A 21,867-nucleotide genomic window follows, 5' to 3' on the forward strand; every position below is an offset into this window, starting at 1 on the left:
GGTAGCGATAAAGAGCTGTCTGTAGTTCACTTCAGAGTCGTCTAGGAGTGGCAACGGTGGACGTTAGGTGTGAATAATTTTTTCTATGAAAGTAAACTCGGACGATTTTATGCTTTTGTGATTGTGAAAGTCAGAGGCGTCCTAGATTTCCTGTTATGAAATATGGTGCACATTTGATTTGAGTGCCCATTACTGTCTCCCTTTGAGCTCACAAAAACTGGGCCCACATTAGATTTGGGGGTGGGTTGCAAGTAACCCACCACATTGGCTTAGTGGCGATGGCATTCTGCTGTTCAGCACAAGGTTGCGTGCTCGATTCCTGGCTGCCACGGCCACATTTCGATAGACTAATGTCCATGCACTTGTATTTTGGTGCACATTGACATTAGTGAATACCAGGTGCCTGAGCCTTTCACTACAGCATCCCTCATAATCCATTGTGCAGTGATGGGATGTTAAACACAATTCATTTTTTTAATGTTAGAATTGGGTAAACACACTAATTACCGTGTCCTTGCATAGCAGCCATAATTTTCTTTATATGTACTTCGGAGAAAGCTTCTTAGGTGTAGCCCACAGACAAGTAGAAAGTAAATGTGTTTTAAATGCGAGACAGACCTGCTTGCAACTGCTGTGATGACCTCAAAAGAATTTCTGACACGCACACATGCAGATATACTATGCACGAAAAATGGGGGGCAGGGACGTGGTCTTCACACAAGACGTGAACTACGTAAATGTTAAAGGTGACAATCTCCATGTACATTAAGTTCTAGCTCAATTTCCCTACTCATATAAATGTGTAATACAGAACTGATCCTCTTAGGCAACCATTGAATCGACTTGAATTAATTTGTTGCACTTAAGAGACAAAATTGCCAAGAATCATTCATCTTAAAGCAAATTAAAGCAAAAAGATTACGACTCCAAAATTACACACCACAGAGAGATACTGCAATTCCACAAACTGCATCAAATAGAATGTCTAAAGCAAACTAATAGACTGCACTAGTTCATACATCTTATATGAAGATGACATACTGTTCAACTTTGCTAATCTCCTATTCACAAATTAGTGACATGAAGATGACATACTGTTTACTTCAACTTTGCTAATCTCCTATTCACAAATTAGTGGCACATTTCAGAGAGCTGTATAGTAGTACATCAATTTTGTCCACTTGAGGTGTCCTATTGATTTCAGTATTTCCCTTGCTGTAAACTTCATGCTTACTGTTTTTTATAAGAAAATCTTCGTTTCATTTTCATCTAGTGATACTTTCGACCCAGCAATGAATCATTACAGGAGTGGAATACAGTAAAGGTGGTAAAGAAAAGATTTAACAGCTTCTTGTCAGGATGCGGGAAATGAGAATCAAGACGCCGTAAGTGGCGTAGAAGAAGTGACACATGTTGTTAACAATGTGTTCCAAGGTGCACATAAACTTTTTCATGGACAAACACTGGCTTGTGCTCACACCGCACACTCAAATATGAGATATGATAACACTTTCAAACTAAACAAAATATATGCTCTTAATTATTTTTTTAAAGTCACTTACAGATGTTAATCTGTAAGTGACTTGTTTGGTAGCCTGCTCCAGTTATTGATAGCACTAGGGAATAAATTAAATTTGAAAACAGTCAGCAAAGACAGGAGGATGAGGAATGAACATACTTTGCGTGTGTTTAGAAATCGCTGCTTAGTTGGATGCTGAAGTAATCATTCTTACTGATGCTAACTTGATCATGAATAATCTCAAAAAGAAACCAAGTCTTTTTTCTAGGCCCTAATGAAGGTAATTTGGCACGTTTGCTTACTACAGAAGGGGGGGAGTCAGAGCATCGGTACTTGTTAAATATAAACTTCACTGCAAGGCATTGGATGTTGCCGAGTTTAGAGCAATTTGTTATTGTGCAAGAGTTCCATATTATTTTGGCGTACTCAAAGATGGGTGTTATTAAAGTCTTATATGCAAGAATTTTCACTTCCTGCATCGTGCGGTAGAGGTGTCGTCTGAGTGACCATAATACCTTGCTAGACCTGGTACATACATCATCAATATTAACGTTCCATGATCCATCACAAATCCGACATAATAGTTATGCCTAAGTACTTATGAGCAGAAACCCCGCTTAGTTAGGTGCCATTGATGGAATACGTATGAAAGAGAACTTTTTCCCCTTAGTACCAAGATGACAAGCATTTTCTTTCTTTTTTTTTTTTTGTTGCTTAAAACTATTTGCTATTTATCCCACCAGGATAAAATTTTTTGCAAGTTTAAGTCTAGAAGGGCCTGTAACACTCAATTACACGGGAACAAACATGGCTGTGCGACTAGGCAGGAACACATCTTGAGACAGCGAAAACATGTCGGCTTGATCAGTCTGCAAATCATGGAGTATGGCGCTTGGTAACGTGCTCCGTAATAAAATCTCTCCAGTCCCGCAGTCAAGGGTAGCACTGCATCCACGTAGGAAATCTATGCCTAAAATAACATCATGGGTTGCGTGGAGCAAAACAGTGAACTCGGCTCTAAAGCTCTGTCCACCAATTGCAACCAAAACCGAACACCAACAGGGCACAACATTTCACCTCCAACTCCACGAAAAGTTTCTTTGCGATCCCACGTGAACATAACTTTCTGTCCTAAGGATTTTTGAAGCGGAGGCTCATAACAGAAATAGCGGCACCAGTATCGACAAGAGCAGTAGTTTGTACACCGTCTATACATACACACACCTTGTTCTTCAGCATCACAACAGACGGAGGAATTGGCGAGTCTGACCGTCCCGCGACCGCACCTCCATCGGCCGCACCAGCTAGTTTCCCAGCTGCGGCGGGGAAGGCGACCGATGACGGCGCGGGGATGGCGAACGGCGCAGTCGGGTCGGTGCCGGTGTAAGGTTGCGCTCGGAAACAGGGGACTCATCGCGCGATTGGTATGACCACTGTTGTCGCAGAGGGTGTACTCCGAATTGCGCAGACGCGTCTTCGTGCTCACGAGCTGGGTATGCCGAAAAACGGCGTTGCAATATCTATATAAGCAATCCCATTTACAGGGGTGGGACTGTCCAAAGTCATTTTGGCACAATTTCTTGAGCAGGTCAAAATGCGTTTTGGAGCAGCTTGGAGCAGACTAAATTTCATTTTGAAGCAGTTTGGAGCAGGCCAATCTGAATTTTGGTGGAATAATGGAATACGGCAGCGCACTTCAAAATGACGACGAAACACAGAATAAACCAACAGGAAGCTCGTAGTAGAAGCGCACTTTGTAGCTATATAGCGTACTAGAATATGGAAGAGTTGGTCGAGCGGTGGCTCGGCACATGCTTTCCTGTAAAGCTGGAAACATCGGTTGCACAACGATCAAACTATATGTATATTCCCGCGCCATGACGATAGCGGAAAATGTTCTCAAATTATGTGGTCCAATCGACGCTGTCACATAATTTCTGGGTCGCCATATATGTAACCGCAGACAAAGAAAGCCGCAATCAACCCTGGGCTGGTATAATGTAAAACTATTCAAATCTGTTTTTGTTTCGATAGCAATTATATGAACATTCCAGGCGCACCTCTATGTCAGGTGCGCGAGGGAGGAAAGCGGGGACTAAGCATGCCGTCTTCTATTGCGCTCAAGGCACCAGGGAGAGGGGAGGAAGAGGGCGGTGGGGTCGTTCTACTCCGGCGGCTCCGTGCGGGCCCTATCTTGAAAGCAATCTGCGATAGAGACAGAGTGCGAGTGCTGGTAGCTTCGTGTGCGCTGTTTTTTGCCGCTTAGTTCGCATTGAAGCAAGGCAACAGAAAGGTGAATTCGCTCACTGCTGCTCCCGCGCTTGCTCACTCCAGCATTTTCACAGCGAGTTCCTGCGGTAATTGAGTGAGATGTGTTCATGTTTGCTTGTGAGCGCGTGACAGCATTTTTGTTAATTTACTTAGTAAGCGAATGTTTACAAGTTTATACGGCCGACAAAACTAATATTCTTGCTTCTTATAGCTGTCTACTAATTTGCCATCTCAATCGATGCTTAGTCTTTCGGATGATACTGCGACTTTTTCTTCCAAATCCGCCATTAGCTCTTCGTGATAGGTCAAAATGGCTCCCACCTCGCCCATATGGGCATAAAAACAGATTGGAATAGTTTTATGTTATAACGGCATTGGGGACACAGACGCCCGCCCGCTTCACCCACTGCAGCGCATGTCTTTGAAATATCTTGTTTACTCGCAGCGCTCTCAGCCTACTTTTTGTTGTTTAGCACCTCAGCTAGGGAGCGCTGCGCCGCTCGGCCCACTCAGCCATATTATAGTACACTCTAAACACAGCCACCCTAGCCGTTCCGACAGCAGCGACAACAGCTATAAGGCACACGCGCCGGCAGGAAGCGCTGAAAAGTCCATTGTTATATAAGCGCGATAATTCAAACGCGGTGGGCGTAGCCACTGCCAGAGCCGTTCTGGCGCAGCGTGGCGCAATTTGGTCAATTTTCTCTGTTTGGCGCAGTTTGGCGCAGGAATTTGCGTCTGTACCAAAATGCACAATCGGCGCAGGAGTCCCACCCCTGCATTTATCAAATGAGTTGTAGAATGTTCTTCAGGAATTCATGTGGCTTCTGTCTTTGTCAAGTCATTTCATAGCATAAAACAAACATAATGAGATTGATTTAATGTTTGCCATCAGTGTCCTACCAAGGAATTCAGAGTGGTTGACACTGATGCACAGACCTCTGCAATGTCTGTCCAGCCTTACTATAGCCTTGGCATGCTTGACCCCCTAGGGGCTCTTAATTTTTTTAAAGAAAGAATGGCAGCATTATACCACATTTTTTAATGATATCAAATACTTTAATAATGTGCATAAAACAAGGAAACATGACTGCAAATCTTGTAAGGCACCAAATAAACGTTTATCTACAGGCATAAATCACCCACATTCTTCCTAAGAGCTTCTTAAAAAGATTATGACAATAACATTGCTTTGAGACAGCACTGGTGAATCTTGAAGCATTCCTACACAGTAGCCATGTGGAGACTAACTGCGGTGTGGTAGCACTCACAACACAGGACTTCTGAGTCGCTGTCATGTAGAGTGCCAATTTTGCAAGTATGGTGAACCTGGCACGCACTGAATGTTTACTGCTACCTGTTGTGCAGAATATCTAACTTACTAAAACTGATGATAAGTATGTCTACCAGCGTCTATGTTGTCGAAGAAAGATCAGTTTCATCTGTAACGCAAAGCAGTGACTCAATAGCAAGCTAAATATAATGCGCTGTAAACCTCAAGACTGTTTCATGCAGTTTTCATTGGAGTGAATATTCACAGGTGTGAGTGAGCAGCCTCCTTTCAAGAAGCAGAAGAAGTGTGAGTCGTATTCGTTGGTGGAAGCTGTGGTGGTGAAGTAGAAAGACTTGGCTTTTCTTCCACCTCTTACCTATCTGGGCTTAGCCAGTGGTCTCTGCTAAAGCAATCCTTTAGCTTCTTACTGCTAGATTTGCTCGGCTTTTCTCAAATATATATTTGGACTGCCCCATTAACAAGCCTCACACTATCCCTGAAGAAAACAAGGTGACGTCAGCACCACTCAGTAAACATGAGACATGGAGTGCTAGAAAGAGACTACTGAAGACGAAGCAGACGCGCTCAATCATTGTCATGACATGTAGAAAAAGAAAACTTAATTTCGGACTGCCTCCGCAACTGGGAAGGCAAATTTCTAGAATACAAAGAAAGCACAAATCCCAGCTCTATCGAAGTACATAGCTGGTGAGCGATCGTTAGCCAATCATGGCTGCTTCTGGCACGATCGCTCTTCCCAGGATCAGTATTCTCCACTGCTGTAGCATCGGCAGAGTGGTTCAGAGGTAGAATCCTGAACTGCCCATCTGTTGGTCGTAAGTTTAAATCCTCGTGGCACAATGAGTTTTTCTTTCTCCGTGTATAATTTTGTCACAAAGAATTTTAGGATTACAGTGGCAGATGACAGTGGACACCAGCAGACATCAAAACAACCAGGCGAGTGAGCCCATAACAACTATCGCTGTAAATAAACACGGTTTGATGTGTTCTGCAGGTCACAAACCATTCAGAGAGTGGAGAAATATCCAATTACATACGATGAGCTGAAGTCGTTGAGATTTGGATTTGTTAGTATGATTTCAGTTTCCTTACCTCTTTTGTGCCTTTCGTGCTTCCTGTGGTCCTAGACGTCTTACGCGACAACATGCGATGTTCTTCAACCAATGTGGCCCCAAGCACATATATCTTCTTCATAACGGATGGAGCGTGGTTCCTTTTGGACTCCTCAGCCGCAACCTTAAATGAGTGAGCAGACACCATCCAATGTCAACACTGTGGCCATAAGCAGCAACAATCTTGCAGCAGCAAGCACGCATAACACAAGTGTTCTTTTGCTTATGAAGATGTCTTGCACTATATATTCAGAATGATGATGCGAATGTGAGAGACCTGAATCAATTCACAGCTAAACCGCAGTTAGTACAAAAGGAGGCGAAGACAGCTAATGTGACAAAAATAAGCACTGACCCACAACCCTATCTATACCAGGAAAAATTAGCTAGTATGAGCATGGGCAAAACAGAGCTTAAAGGGACACTGGTCCAACAATTAACAAATTGAAATTGGTTTAGCAATTTTTTGAAGGAAAAAAGGTAGATTATTTACTGGAGAAAATGACAGCCAAACACCCCTTTTATGAATTTCATACTGAGACCTCAGCACCAACACGTCAGTGTTACTGTATTGATTTGAATCTAGGCCGATATAATTTTTCTTGTTTTCTTCCTTTTTTTTAAATCTTTTTTTGCGTGAATTACAAAACCTCTAGGTAGGCTTAGATTCGAGGATTTTGTTAGGAGCCATCAGAACCAGTAAAATGGCATGCTGGTAATGCCACCACCTAAAGGCAGTACTGAAGCCATTACTAACCACAGCCGCGCAAGACGCGTATGCCATTTTGACAGCATAGTAGGCGTCAATGTTTTTTTCAAAGTTCGTTGGCAAGACGCTGATAAAATGGCACCAAGGAAGCGGTGTCAGTACACTGCTGCTTACAGTGAGCCAGCACTGGATATTGGTAACATGAATGTAATTAGCTTTTGTGGCTGTTATCATTTGCAATTTATTTTGGTCAGCTTGCATTTGAGGAAATTTTTTCCGATCTTCCGCATTTGGGGGTCAACTTAAATTCAAGGTCGGTCTAGATACGAGTATTTGTATTTCCTTTGTACTTGTACTTCTTGTATTTGGGCTATTTGTACTTCTTGTATTTGGGCTATCTTGGTGCAGGAAAAGTTCTCAATACTAGTTAGTTCGAGCCTGGTTCTTACAATTTTTGAAAATTCCCTCTTTAAAAAATTCAGGCATTCAGTTACAGTTACATAGTTACAGAGTTGTTACAGTTGCAAATTCAGTTACAGAGTTGTAAACTTAATAGTCCCGTTTCCTGAAAATTTGCAATTTTGAACAATTTTTATTTAAAACATTATTGATCTAAATCAAAAATTTACTTCCAAAAATCCCTAGATTTTAACTTTTCTGATAAATGCAACAAACCTAATCAAATTTGGCACAATGGTTGTCGAGAAAACAATTGCTTCGTTCCCACTTATTTAGACAGGAGCCCCCAAGCTAAAGCTTTCTCTTAACTGCAATAAAATTTCACTTCGAGTAAACTGGTTATAAATGAGTAGTACAGTAAAACCTAGTTACAAGAGACTCTCAAGGGACCCGGGAAACATGTCTCTTGTTACCAAGGTCTCTTATAATCAATAATTCTTAATATACTGCGGAGTAAGACGAGATCACTTTATTATACGCCTCGCATCAAAGTGTGTTTAAACATATCTACAGGAAATTGCTCAGAATAGCTTAAAGAAGTCATTCATAGTAGTTTTTTTTTTTAGTTACTGCATATTTTATTGCCTTCCTGTACAACTTATGGAGAAAAGCACTTCACTTTGCAAGCCTTCATGTTGCTCACAATACCGTTCAGTTCCACGCAACCTAGTAAGCGCACGAGCGGAGAAGGGGGGGCAGGGGGATGCGAACTGCGGACGGAGTGATAGCGGCACAAAGCAGAAAGCGAGTGAAGATCAAGGTGCAAAGTCCCGACGTGGCAAAGATTCATAGCTAGATAACCGGGCCAGTCGCACATCCGCCCGTATATGCTCGGCGCTGTACGGCTCCCAACAATTCGAACAGAGCTGTCTCGTGGAAACATGGCGATGGCTCCAAAGTTCGACTATCAGCCCACAAAGCGACCAGCATGGCGGATGCTGCGACGGAAATCCAACTCAATGGTACTCTGTCGCAGAGTCGGTGTGGGAGCGCAACAGCGATTATGAAACAATAACGACAGAATTTTCAGTGCAATTTGTAGTAGCAAACATGTGAGGAATGACATCCGGCTGCGGAACAGAACAGAATCGAGCCAAGGGAATGAAAACTGCAGCGCATACTGGTTGGTACGACGTCGGTCGCGTTGCGTGAGCATGTCTGGGTTGTGTCTCTTCTAAATAATGAAGAATTTACTCTAGGGACCTAAAAAAGCTGTCCTTAGTAACCGAGTGTCGTGTAACCATGTCTCTTGTATGCGATGTTGTTAACATGGCAAACAAAGGAAAACAAACCAAACCATTTTCAAATGTCTCTTATAACCGAGCGTCTCTTGTAACCGTGTCTCTTGTAATAAGGTTTTATTGTATATAACGCTTATTATTATTATAATTGTATTTTATTGCTTATAACGTAAGTCGCCGGAGTCGCGAATATCCGCACTATAAGCGGTACCACACTATAACCAAAGCAACAATCTTCAAGGCCCGCACACATGCAAAACATGTGCACCGAGCCGCCACGCGTATGCGACAGTCGAGGAATGCGGCTAGAACATTTGCATTCAATTTACAGTCGAATCTCATTAATTCAAACCAAATCACGCGGTGCCTCCGACCGGCATTGCTCCGGCACCGCCATAGAGTAAAAGCTTAGGTGAGACCCCTCAATGTCGCGTGCGAACGAAAAAAGAAAAGAAATAAAAACGCGGCGGAAATTTCACCCTCTCTCAAATGGCAAGGTTGCCGACGTCTCAGCCACGCTACCGTAGCCATGCATAGAAAATGGTAGTGAACCCTTCTTTCTCCTTTATGCTTCCTCTACTTTTTAGTCACATGTTGACCTTGCAGGCTGCAGCGCTGTCCCAGGCCGGCCAACGAAACTGCCCCACGCCGGCAAACGCCCGCTTCCCGATAACGGCAGAAAACGAAACTTCGGGGAGCTGGCGCCGGGCCGGCTGGAGCGGCGGTGCCTGCGGGCGCACACGGTGACAGTCAAAAGTGAGGGAGCTACGAGGGAGGGCGAGGGGAGCCACCGAAGCAGCGGAGTTGCCGAGGCGAAATCCGCTTCCCTGCCGCCCTTCTCCCTCACATTCCACGGTCTCCACGTGTGCCCTTCACCGTGCCGTGCCCGGCGCCGCCCATTCCCTCCCTGAAATTTCGTTTACTGCCGTTATCGTGAAGCGAGCGTTGGCCGGTGTTGGCAGTTTCATGGCCCGCGCTCGTTATGCACGCCGTAATATTTCGCACTCAAGGTTCTGGTTTCAGCCTCACTGGCTGTTCGTTAGCACCACGTGTCCTTCTCCTCCACTTCGTCTCTCTTTCTTCCTCGAGCACTCCTTGGGGCGCCCGTTTGAGGGGAGCGTTCGCTGTCTCCGCTGACTTCCGTACTCCCAGGCAGCCGCACTGTAACCGGTATTTCGTTTCCAGCAACTGCACTATAAGCGATACGTGTATACATGGAGTGCTATGGGAAAATTAATGGGAGTCTGAAAAGACCGCACTATATCCGGTCCTGCACTATAAGCGGTTATGTTATAAGTGGTCTATACTGTACCATTAAAGCAAACTAGGCAAAGTTGCAAAGCTAATAATTATCTCTTTTTCTTATGAGCAGCCTTTAAACAGGTTGAGACACCAAATTTTGAGGCTATAAAAAGCCTGCTGTAGGCTTCCTTTATATTCAAGGACACTCAACATCAAGTGTTGGACATAGCAAACGTTTAAAATATATTTTAATTCGTTTCCAAAGAGTGTCTAAATGCTTGTTCTCGCGATCGAGACCCATCACTAGCGCGATGGACACCGACGTCACTGTGCTGGAAGCGTAACGAAAGGTTTTGTGATGTCATACCACATTAGAGTGACGTAGAACGAGCGGTGACCCACAGCACCGGGCAAGCCTAGGGTCTAGAGTGCAGTGAGCTCAGTAGCGCACCCAGGATTTCTGCCAGGGGGGGGGTTGACAGTTTGCCAATACCATCTAACTAGCACTAATTTCGATTTCTTCACGGGAAATTGTCAAAAAATGTGCTTTTTGCGAGTGTGCAGACGATTGCGCGCTTTACATCTTAGTTACAGTACTCAAATGCGTAAGGAAAGAAAAGGGGTTAAACAAAAGGGGGGGGTTAAGTCGGCCTCAGGGGGGGGTTACAACCCCCGAATCCCCCCCCCCCCATTGGTGCGCCACTGAGTGAGCTGCATCGGCTGCGAGCCCACACTCACTCGCCTAGTTTCTCTCAGCGTATTACCAAACTAGCCAAGCACGTGTGTGCGAGAGCAGACGATGCAGCAGTGCGTGCGTCACAGCTTTGTGGGCCCATGTGACCAAGCTTCCTAGACAGCGACGTCACTGTCCAACTCGGCGCCCATAAACTGAACATGAAAATCGTTCACATAAATAATGCGATATTAAATTATTTACCAAGAATATATGAATCTTCGAGCGTGTCTCATGCTTCCTGGAGCAATAAGAAATGTTTGAAACAAAGAACGTGCAAGCCACAAATATGGTGTCTCAACCTCTTTAAATAGCACCTAAGCAGGTGACGCACGCATCTGGTGATTGGCGGATATGTATTATGCAAATCCCAGCCCACTACCTCTGGAGATTTACAGCATGCCGCTGGTGCTGCCTTACCTCGGAGGTAACACCAAAGTGCTACTGGTTCTTAACATTCTGGGTCACGTGTCACTTCTGGTGAGCAGTAATAGTGTTTTTTTTTCTTATTTACTTTTTTTTAATATATTAAGAACGTCAATTTTTGCTACCTTTTTGTGACACATACATCATGCTTCAAACGTAAAAGCTGTATGGAAGCTGCTCTATTTGCAATTAGGCTTTTTATCCGTTCCAAAATTTATATTACAGTTGACCTCTAATGCACAAGTTGCAATCGTAAAATTGAAGTCGAGCAGAAGTGAAGTCATGTTTACTTAGCAGAAACCCTAAGATAAGCACCACTTTCGAGATATCCATATAAATACCTGTTAAAAAAATTTCTTGCATTCTAGGATTGTCCGCAACTGCTACAGGGAGGCTTATGGAAAACTGTTAACTGGAATGGCGATGTATTTCATAGCATATCTTAAGGACTGAAAGTGGTGCTGAAAGTGGTGCTGGTCTGAAGGCGGTGCAATGTTTGCCTATAGAAAACACCTCAATTAACCAGCCTATAAACAAGACGGCTGTGCTAAGCACTCTCCTGAAGTATTACATAGTCTCGAAGACATTGTCGCAGCAGTCCGCTAATTTGATATTGCTAGTGCTGGTATGGTTAAGGAAATTGGTGCGAGTATTTCTCAAATCTGTTGTCCTTTACTGATCAATCATGGATACGTCCCAGTTCATAACCCTTGTAGCTGAACGTGTAAATCCAACACCCACACAGCGACTATGCACAACACTTATTGTTGGCCAAGCTGGCTGATGCTTGGGGAAGTTATCGTAGCGAAAACAAGATGAATACAAACAGAAGACAGGACAGCCAAGGAAGAACATCCATGCTGTCCTGTGATTTGTCCTTTTTGACCTTCTTGTTTGCACTATGATAACTTACCCATGTAACACTGACCGTAGCACCCAAGTGTTGCATTGCTACTTGCCTTTCATTCATACTACAGCTCCAATGCGCTCCAACATCAAATGAAAAAGTTAAAAATATTTTCAAAGTTCCAAACAAATCCCAAAACAAAACCTCGTATATTTAACCCAATACAGAATATACAAGGAGGTGGTAAACAGTGCCAGAACTGCACGAAGATTATGTCAATAACGTCACTATCTTTCAGCACAGGCTTTTTATTTTTTGCAGAACACAGCCAACAGAATTGCCACAAACAAGAACACACCTTGAACATCAGTTGGGCAGCATCACGAAAGCGATTTGCTTTTCGGTATAGCTCAACAGCACTGAGAATCTTCCCTTCGTCCAGAAGGCGCCGTGCATACTGAGCCAAGAGTGTGTCGATTTCCCGTACGTTAAACTCCTTGGCGAGCTCAATTGCTGTGTTCCACTCATTGAGGGACACGCATGTGTCGATAGCAGCTTTCACTTCGTTGCACTGCATAAAAGAGGAAAAAATATGCCAGCAGCAGTGAACTCTCACATACCAGAACAACGTCCTCGTGCAGATGTGGAAGGAAAAAATTTCGCAGATCCCAGGCGCTATGGCAATCTATGTTATGCGAAGCATCTCGCATAATTGTTTGGGGTGCCACAAAATGATACCAGGTGGACCAATGCGTTCCTGTAAATTGAGTAGTTGTGTGTGTGGGTCGCGAGTGTATGTGTGTGTGACGGCCCCAGCATGATGACAACCACGCTGTAGACGATTGTATGACAGTAATGACATCATTTCTACACTGGCCGTTCGACACGAGCCTACGACATGGTGATTGCTGGGTTCTACATAGGTAGTGGACGAGCGCTAAGCGAGAGACGCATGGATAGTGACGTCATCAGCAACTACATGTTATACAATCATATGTACATATGGCTATTTTATGTGGTGTGTCACCGTGTGTGTTAAAACAACGATGGCATTTCTACTTCAATGAAGCAATGTTTAACTAAGGTGATCGTGAAGTCTTTACCATGTCACACAGTTTTACATAGCGTAAGCTGCTGCGAGAAAAGTAACGGACGAAGTGGGTCGGTCCCAGAGATAGTGCAGTCTAACATGGCGTCTCAAAATGCGAGCTGTCACGAGGAAAGAAGATGACAAAGTAGCACGAGGTGCACACGCAGAGTGTTTCAAAGAGCTGGCTGGCTTTGAATGCGAGAAGCCTGCATGCAATCATGGACCCCCCTGTTTTTTTCTTTCTATTTATTTTGATTTAACCACTATTTCTTTTGGTTTAATCACCTGAATGATGTGCTCAAACGCAGAGGTTCGATTCCCACATCGGTCACACATTCGTTTATTTTTCTTAAAGCGAAAAGAGAAAGGAACCTACCTACCGAATGAATGAATGAATTCTGGGGTTTTACATGCCAAAACCACGATTTGATTATGAGGCACGCCATAGTGGGGGACTTTGGATTAATTTTGACCACCTGGGGATCTTTACGTGCACCCAATGCACGGGACATGGGCCCCCATCGAAATGCGGCCGCCGTGGCCAGGATTTGATCCCACGGCTTCATGCTTACTTAGCAACGTGACACCATAGCTGCTAAGGCACCAACTTCAACTTCAATTTTATTAATTCTTCTCGTATACACTAGAAGGCACCGCAGCGATTTACCTACCTATCGCAAAATGCCAAGAATAAGGTAAAGAATGTTTTGCATTAATATACCTTCTTATATGCCTCAACAGCCTGGTTGCACATGCCGACAGATCCAAACATAGAGCCGATATCCTGCAAGAAAAACAAGTTAGTCTGTCAGAACTGAAAGTTGCAATGTTTCAACATGAAAAAAAGCACCCACAAGTGTACTATATCTTTATGCGTAAGACCAGGCCATGTTATATCACATCCGCAATTACATCCGAAAGAAAAGGACAAAAAAAAAAAAGAGGAGCCCAAACAACCGTTTTAAACAACATCGAAATCTGCATATGAAAGCAACTTGGAGCAATTGTTGACACAGAGTAAAGCTGCAGGACCACTCATTTCACATGATTAATCACCGGAACTCTTACTTTAATAGGATGTGTAGCTGGGTTTGTTAGTTGGGGCTAGTTGGTTCATACTTGCAGGTTTAACAAGTGCACACCTTAGACGGGACAAGGAAGTAGACACAAGACAAGTGCTATTTCGCATCTAAAGCTTATTCAGAGCATATTGAATACATGCTGATGGTGCGAAACTCCTCCTCCTCGTCCCACATCCTCTGTGCGAAGATGTCCTCGCACAACTTTATGATGCCCCAACCTCCAGACATTTAGGCGTCTCCAGGACCTACAACTGCATACGGTGATGCTAATTTTGGTGCGGCCTTTATCACTCTGTACGCCACTATGTTGCAACTTGCAACCTTTGCCAGCGTCAGAAGAAACCTACGACACTCCCTGCTGGCCGCCTTCAGCCCACTGAAATCCATACCAAGCCGTTTTATAGCATGAGGCTGGACTTGCTAGGCCCTTTGCCAACGTCGACCACGGGAAACAAATAGGTTGCAGTGGCAATTGATTATACCTGATTATACCATTGCAGGCTGCACAAAAGTGCCTCTATGATAGTCAACACAGGGATGCCTACTTTCCTTCGGATTCTCTCGTTCTGCTCTGGCTCCCGTTCTGCAAAGGCCACGACGTTCTGCGTGGTGGCCTTTGCAAGAAGCTTTTGTCGCGCTATGTCAGGCCTTATCCAGTCTTATGCCAAGTGACATATGTCAGGTATGAGATATCTCCACTGACACCCAAGTCATCGAGTGTCGCACCACGAAGTAAAATTGTGCATGTTCCCCACCTAGAATGTTACTACTGTGATACGCCATCTGAACTATAGCAAGCACTGGAACAGTGCTTTACCCGTCGGGCTAATGTCACGGCTACTCAAGACCAGCACGATGCTCCTACTTCTCAAGGAGCGATTAAAATGACAATAATGTTGGCACGACTGAACGCTCAAGCTCTCTGAAGCCTGTGCTTCTGTGCTGTGTAACTTCACGACTGCCTGCCAGCTAATGCTATGTAAATATTAGTACGCATAAAGAAACAAGGAAGGTGCGCAGACCGCACTGTACATGAGAGGCCAGGAACAGTATAGCCATCTTGCAATGCATACAATAAACCAAATTACAGCATACTTTCTAAGAAAAATTTGTCGGCCCTTCCACTCCGTGAAGATGGTTAACCAGCGAAGATGAAACGTGCGGTCCCTGTGTTTATCACTGGGTTAATCCCGAGGGTTCATTAAAGTATTTCTCAATTATGAGGTTACACACACACGTTCGGCTGCAACGGAGAGAATGACGTCGCTTTATGTTCCTCTGGTGCTGACTTCTAGCGGAATAAAAATGATTTTTTCTGTTAACATATGTTCGTGTTTATCTCTGCTAAGTCAAAACTGTAACCAAATCTTGTTACACACCCACATCATCTTTTGCTTCTTTGTATAACGTGTGTTTGCCCAGCATGTCACGGCTGGTCTGCCTACCCACCTACAAGCAATGTATGCTTAGGTGAGGTACAAATATACCAAGAAAAAAGAGAAGGACAATAAAGAATGTTGTTGTTGTTATGCATAGACTGTTATAGCTTGTAAAAAAAAAAACAATTCACCAAAGTAGGACATCGGTGTGGCTGTTAACACCAGAAGCTGTTCCTTCGTTTGGCTTGGCGCTACACATAAGGTTACCCCAGCAACAAGGCTATCAAAGCACCAAGTCATAGAAACAAGCCTTAAGAATAAGTCATTGCAAGAGCCAACCTGGGGTGCTACTCTGGACACTGCCAAATTCCACCCTTTTAGCATTTTGAGCCAATTAGAGAGGTTGTAGCAGCCCTGTGAGCCAAACAGAGCTGACGAGATGGCAAACTCGAAAACACGGCAGAATTTGACAAGTGTTTAAAATAGCAGCCCCAGGGATGGTGGCACCGAGGCACAGATTCAACGGCTTTTCATACCTTTTTATGCAAGTCATGAAAGCTAATGAGACACACAGTGCAATCATAGGATTGGCCCTTGCATGACCAGCCTGGCATGAGCGAGCGCACACAAGCAGGAGCTCTGTACGTATCATGCGTGACCTTGACCAACGTACGCTCAGCAGTGGCTGCCCCTCTGGCAGGCTCTTCATGAGGTTCTCCAGACCGTTGTAATCTTCCATGGCAAAATAAGCTTCAGCCAAGCGACCATGGTTGTGCCCTTGCTTGTAGTATGTGATTGCATTGTCCCTACAAAAATACAAAGACAGGGGCGATATATCGGTAATGCCAGCAGAAATGTTGCATCAACACTGAAGATATGGGTGAAACTGAGTGATGCATTTATTTATTTTTTTCATTAAGGAAACAAAGGGTGAGAAATTAACATACCATTCTCTGGGAAAGCATATGATGAAAAAAGACGGGTTTACTGGAAGACTCCTCCTTCCGAGACTAACATAGCACCTGTTTTTGATTCTAAGTAGATTTCTCTAACCCTCAACATAAAGCTTTTGTAGCCGTTTATGCTCTTTGCCCCTGGGGGATGAGTTAGCTGCACATTAAACGCTGCCGAGGAAAGCAGCTGTTGCCTTAATGAAGCAGCTGTTGCCTACCTGGTGCTCGGTGTTTCAGGGGAGTGCTATGCCTGCAGGCAAGGGCTCGAGTATACTGTCATGCCCCAGGGAATTCCCAAAATTGAACTGGTGCCCGCAAGGGTGGTTCACGGTCACTGTTCTCATGTCTCCCTTAATTTCATCAACACTCAATCGTCTTAATTATCAGCATTCATTCATCTTTTTCAGCTGCACACATGGCTTAGTGGGCAAATCGCACAAGTCGCCTTATCGAAACATTGGCTCCAGCCTGAGGCTTCTGTTTCGTTCACCCACTCTTAATGATCCAAGAAGGTATATTCATTGTTATCCAGCATGAAAATATAAACTGGGAGCACCAGGAATGTGTCAGCGAAACTCTAGCAGCTTGAACTTCCTTCTTAATGTTTCCTAATGTATGTAATGCTTCTGAAAGACAGTGCCTAAAAAGGGAAATGAAGTCCAAAGAAGCCGGCAGATCCTGCGCTCTGTGGGAATCAGTTATGCGATGCGAAGTTATGCGAAGTTATGCGAAGCAGTGTGCGGGGAGCCTACCAATTTAACGAAATGACCATGAGAGCACCAAGACTTAGGCGGGTGTTTCATGACCTACATGAAATGCATGTCATGACCTATCATTTATGTCTGAACCCATTTCAGTGGTTTTTGAGAGTTAATCTTTTTTCCCTGAGTCATTGTCATTTTTGCTGAGTCATGCTCATGACTATGACTTCTACCATCATCCTTTAGCATTTCCTTCACTTAGTACCCATGTCAGAACCCATTTCAGTGGCTTTTGAGTGTTAATCTCCTTTCACTGAATCATGGTCATTATTGATTGATTATTGCATTCTACTATCATTATCATTACTATCATAACCATACTTGCACCAATCAAATCAAATTGCACCCATTACCATCCTTAATCCTCGATTCTTTGCCACTTTAGGGGTTTTTTGACCCATGAGAATACCAAGATGTAGGCAGTTGTTTCATGCATGACACACGTCATGACATTCATGTCTTGACCTATCATTTGTGTTCGTCATACACTCTTGTCATACTATGCCGATTTTGGTACATACCATGAGAACACCAAGACGTAAGCGGCTATTTTATGATCTACATGACATGCATGTCATGACCTATCATTTATGTTCGTCATACACTCTTGTCATACTATGCCAATTTTAGTACATACCAAGTTAACGAAACAACCATGATAGCACCAAGATGTAGGCGGCTAGACAGATAGATACTCTCAAAGTGGCAAATGTTCGCCAAGAAAATGCTTCGCATTTAAAAAAGGTGCGCCCTCGCTGCCTGCAAACCCGTGCCCTTTGCTAATGAGAGGCTGGCTTTCCTGCAAAGTTTAGACATTTAGTGGCTAAGTGTGCTTTACATGCGAAATTTCGTTAGCAGAACGACATAATCACAAAAATCAGCACAAGCAAATGCTAAGAACCGCGTTTGTTCCCGCACAACCAGCAAAATATGCGATTTGATTCGAATATTCATATCCAACTGAATATTTGAACATTTTCGAACATGAATTTTTTTAATCGAATACAAATATTAAGAACATAATATTTGATAATATTCGAAATTTTCGAATATTCGCACACCCCTAACTTTAGCTTAAGGTGAAACAACACATGGCAACATCATTTGAATAAGATTGACTTTGTTGGAAGACTCCTCTTTCCAGGAATAACGTACCACCAATTTTTGATGTTACACGGATTTCTAAATAATCAATTTTAGATAAAGCAATTCTGCCACTTAAACTGGGTTACTTGAAGGTGTGGCCATTATTTGTGTGATTAGTGAAATGCTGTTAATGAAGTACCTATGTCCATGTCTCTTGTACCTGGCAAATCAGTTCCTGCAGAATCCCACAAGGTGGAAGAAGTATGTAACAACTAAGATACCCCTCAATAGCAGCAATGCTGCATAAATTTGGGAGAAAGTTGGTGGAATGATATGAATCCACACTCACCACTTGTGCCTATCTGCGTAGTAGTCCCCTATTGCATTCCAGGCTTCCTCGAGCTGCCTGTCATCTGTGCCACTGTTGCCACTTTTCAGGAGTTGGACAACACGGAACCAGTCTCCGAGCATCTTACGTAGGGACACGGCCAGATCCCTACGAGCAGTTCCCGCAGCCCCCCCTGTCACTCAAATGGCCAGCAGTGAGCCAGCACTGTACGGTTGGTAGCTTCCTCCCACAGTTCATTCTTAGAATCTGTTTTGCAGTGATAGTCTTCTAACTATCTACCGCAATGTGACTAGGCTCTTTCCTTCCTTTTCTCCCTTTTACTCGAGTAAAATATCATCTGCGTATGTATATGTACACTTTCCCGATTTTGGTCTTGGCAGGACTAGAACAGCACGAAGTGCAAAACACCGTGACAGTGGAAGGGGAAAATCAGAAGATGCGGCAGCAGTCGGCATGACTGGAACAAACAAAACAAAAGTGGCATGCAAGCAATCAAAAACAAGCTACAAAAGAATAAGCAACTCAAGTGAAAGGGGTCGACTCAAATAATGAGAACGTAGGGTGAGAGAAATTATACAGGTATGTGCGAGGTCACAAAATGCAGTGGTCTCCCTTTAACTTTAAGACTGACTCTGTTGAGGTGAATTCTCTGATAAGCTGAACAATTTGTCATTAGGAAGACAAAGTGAGTGCAAAAAAAAAAAAAGAAAACAAAGTAAGAACAAATAAGGACAGGCTGAAGTGCTACTTGCAAATGAGAAATTCAAAACAATCCACCGACATTGGCAAAAAAGTTCTATGCATGCGTTACATCATACAAATATCGACAAAGTAAAATGTAAGGAAAGAAGAAAAGACCATTGCTCAAGTTGAGCTGCTACAAAAACAGCTTTGATAGCTGTGCAAGCGGTGAGCATAAATTAAAAAAAGAACTTCCGTTAAGGCAAGCTTTTGTTAAGATGAACGCATTCTTGAGGTCCCTTTATGTTTCACCTGAGAGGGAGCTTACAGAATGACATGGTAAGTGGTTCAGTCCCAAACGCAAATGCTTAACCTATCTTCCACTGCAACATAATATATAATGCTTAAACACAGACAGAGGTGAGCAAAATGAACTAAACAAAAATTTAACTCAAATCATGCCAGCATGCAAAGTGATACACGAAGCCAGTTAAGTAAAGAGATGTAACAAAACCAATTTTGGGGGATTTCAGACACTGATGATAGTCCTAAAAAACAATCAGGCAAGCTTGCACTCGGTCGCGCAAAGCTTAGGCACAGCGAAGCTTACTGGCTGCTACTGCTAGGTATGAACTTGGTTGCTGCTAGGTCTTAACTTGGTTTAACTTAACTACGCATGTAGGAAGGTATTCTCGAACGATCATTTCCGGAGGGACGTTCCCATTCGCGACATTTCGCATCACTAGCGCTGGATGCATGGGCGCCTACAAGCGACAGCGCTCCTGGCATGCCACAAACGCAGGCAGGCTAACCAAGGTTGATACAGTGCCAAGAACGCTGCTACTTGCTGACGCCGAATGCGTTGGAGGCTAGCCGCTCGATATCAATCGGCCAGCTTCGCTGTGTCCTGAGCTTTGCGCGGCCTAGTGCAAGCTTTCGCCTTTTTTTTTTTTCTCCTGGCTCAGCACGGCAGCGGTCGGGAAGGCAGATAGCTGGCGAGGAGGAGACCGCGTGCCCATGCACGCGGTCTCCTCCTCCTCCTATCGGTTGCCATGGCTACCACGGCTACGCACCGCAAATTACGGCTGGCTTAAACAGCTTCGCTGTTAAAAGAAAAAGAAAGAAGTACTACGCAACCAGATTAGTCATTTCCCGTTTCTCACAAATTATGCTTTCATACCCATTTACCCAGTATAAGCCTACTAAAGGACAAGGGCTTCCCAGAAGTCAACAAGCACCCTTATCCTGTGTCAACTCGTCATGTTAAACATGCAAATATCATAATCTCAACCTACCATGTATACTAATTCTCTGCTGTCCTCTGCAGTGGTTCCCTTCCCTTCGCAATTATTCTATTTTAACTATCCTGCAGATTTCTTTCTCCAAAATCTGCTTCTCCCCTCCTGACTGCTTGACCTGGATCAATGTACTCACTCACTGATTACCTACACAAATTGGTTATCAACTGTGAACCCTAGTCCTTTAGCGGCGCTATCGAATGTTACTTTAAGCTTTTTATGAATTAAGCTTTCATATTACTGCAGCTCCTAACTCAAAAATTAAGGTGTTATACATGGGTCTCAGTGCTAACCATTTGCTCCTAGCTGCCGCCAGGAAGGACACATTTATTGTGTACGCAGCAGGCGCAGTCAGCCACAAAAATCAACGGACATCAGTTATTTCAGAAAAGAACGTAAGATTTCCACAGCATGAGCATGCAGCCTGGTATTCAGATTTCTAGCCCATACTAGTGTATGCGAGCAATATACTGTTGTAAACTTTTTTGGGCTACAGTCAGAAGCTGCTTAGGAATTCAACATTTTCTCAGATTCCATGGGCTGTAAGCTTTTGATGGTAACTGTATATGCTGCATTAATGCGAAATCAGGCACCCCACGATTTGAAGCGCAGAGCGTTGAATGCAAACTTGTGTAAATTCTAAGCTCTCTTCCTTATTCTGAAGGTACAGGTAGGATTAACAAAAGGTGCTTAATTTATAGTTAAGATCATATATACATTCATTAGCTTATTTTTTAAATAAAGCTAGCACTCGGTGCACACAATGAGGCAGAATTACGTGGACACAAAAGTGAAAGATATGTTATATTAGTTTTTAAGCAAAAGAAGAATGACTGCTCAGACATTTTTCTACCCACATAACCTCAGTCAAAGTAATAACCGTATCTTATCAAACTAGTACGAGGTTCATCATCACACCCCACCTTCTGTCGATTTCCAGGTAGATTTTCTCTGCATCATCAAACTGCTTGAAATATGCCTTGACCTCTGCTTTGCGAATATCTTCATTCTGAAAATCGAGCAGCAATGAAAGCACATATCATGTTCCATGTCAACTATCGTTGACTTCATGTTTCACATTAAAGTAATTCAATGCCACATTTACCATGAAATAAAAAAGAACATTGTGTTTTGTTTATGTGGAACAAAGGTATAATCTGTCTTAAAGGGCCCACACAAGCTATGCTTGAAAAACACAGCATGTCAGAGAAATTACATGCCCAAAAAGTTGATGACTTCTCACGGGAACCAGGACGATACATCTGGTGAGCCTTCCTCTGGCATAACTAAGTGTGTTACCCTGCATTAGCGTCAAAAATAAACTGCTCTGAACAA

The 21,867-nt window shown here is 43.6% G+C and overlaps 1 protein-coding gene across 1 annotated transcript in view; it reads right to left on the minus strand.

Moving 5' to 3' along the window:
- Nucleotides 1–21,867, minus strand: part of LOC119450499 (WD repeat-containing protein 35-like) — an 83,718-nt gene that overhangs the window by 18,155 nt on the left and 43,696 nt on the right. The window contains exons 23-28 of the mRNA XM_049666519.1: nt 21,456–21,541; nt 18,554–18,700; nt 16,078–16,210; nt 13,665–13,727; nt 12,212–12,424; nt 6,177–6,320 (exon numbers count right to left, since the gene is read on the minus strand). Of these exons, the coding sequence (XP_049522476.1) occupies nt 6,177–6,320; nt 12,212–12,424; nt 13,665–13,727; nt 16,078–16,210; nt 18,554–18,700; nt 21,456–21,541 (786 nt within the window). The remainder of the gene's footprint in view (nt 1–6,176; nt 6,321–12,211; nt 12,425–13,664; nt 13,728–16,077; nt 16,211–18,553; nt 18,701–21,455; nt 21,542–21,867) is intronic.

The sequence above is a fragment of the Dermacentor silvarum genome, chromosome 4, assembly GCF_013339745.2.
Source record: "Dermacentor silvarum isolate Dsil-2018 chromosome 4, BIME_Dsil_1.4, whole genome shotgun sequence".
Classification (NCBI taxonomy): Eukaryota; Metazoa; Arthropoda; class Arachnida; order Ixodida; family Ixodidae; genus Dermacentor; species Dermacentor silvarum.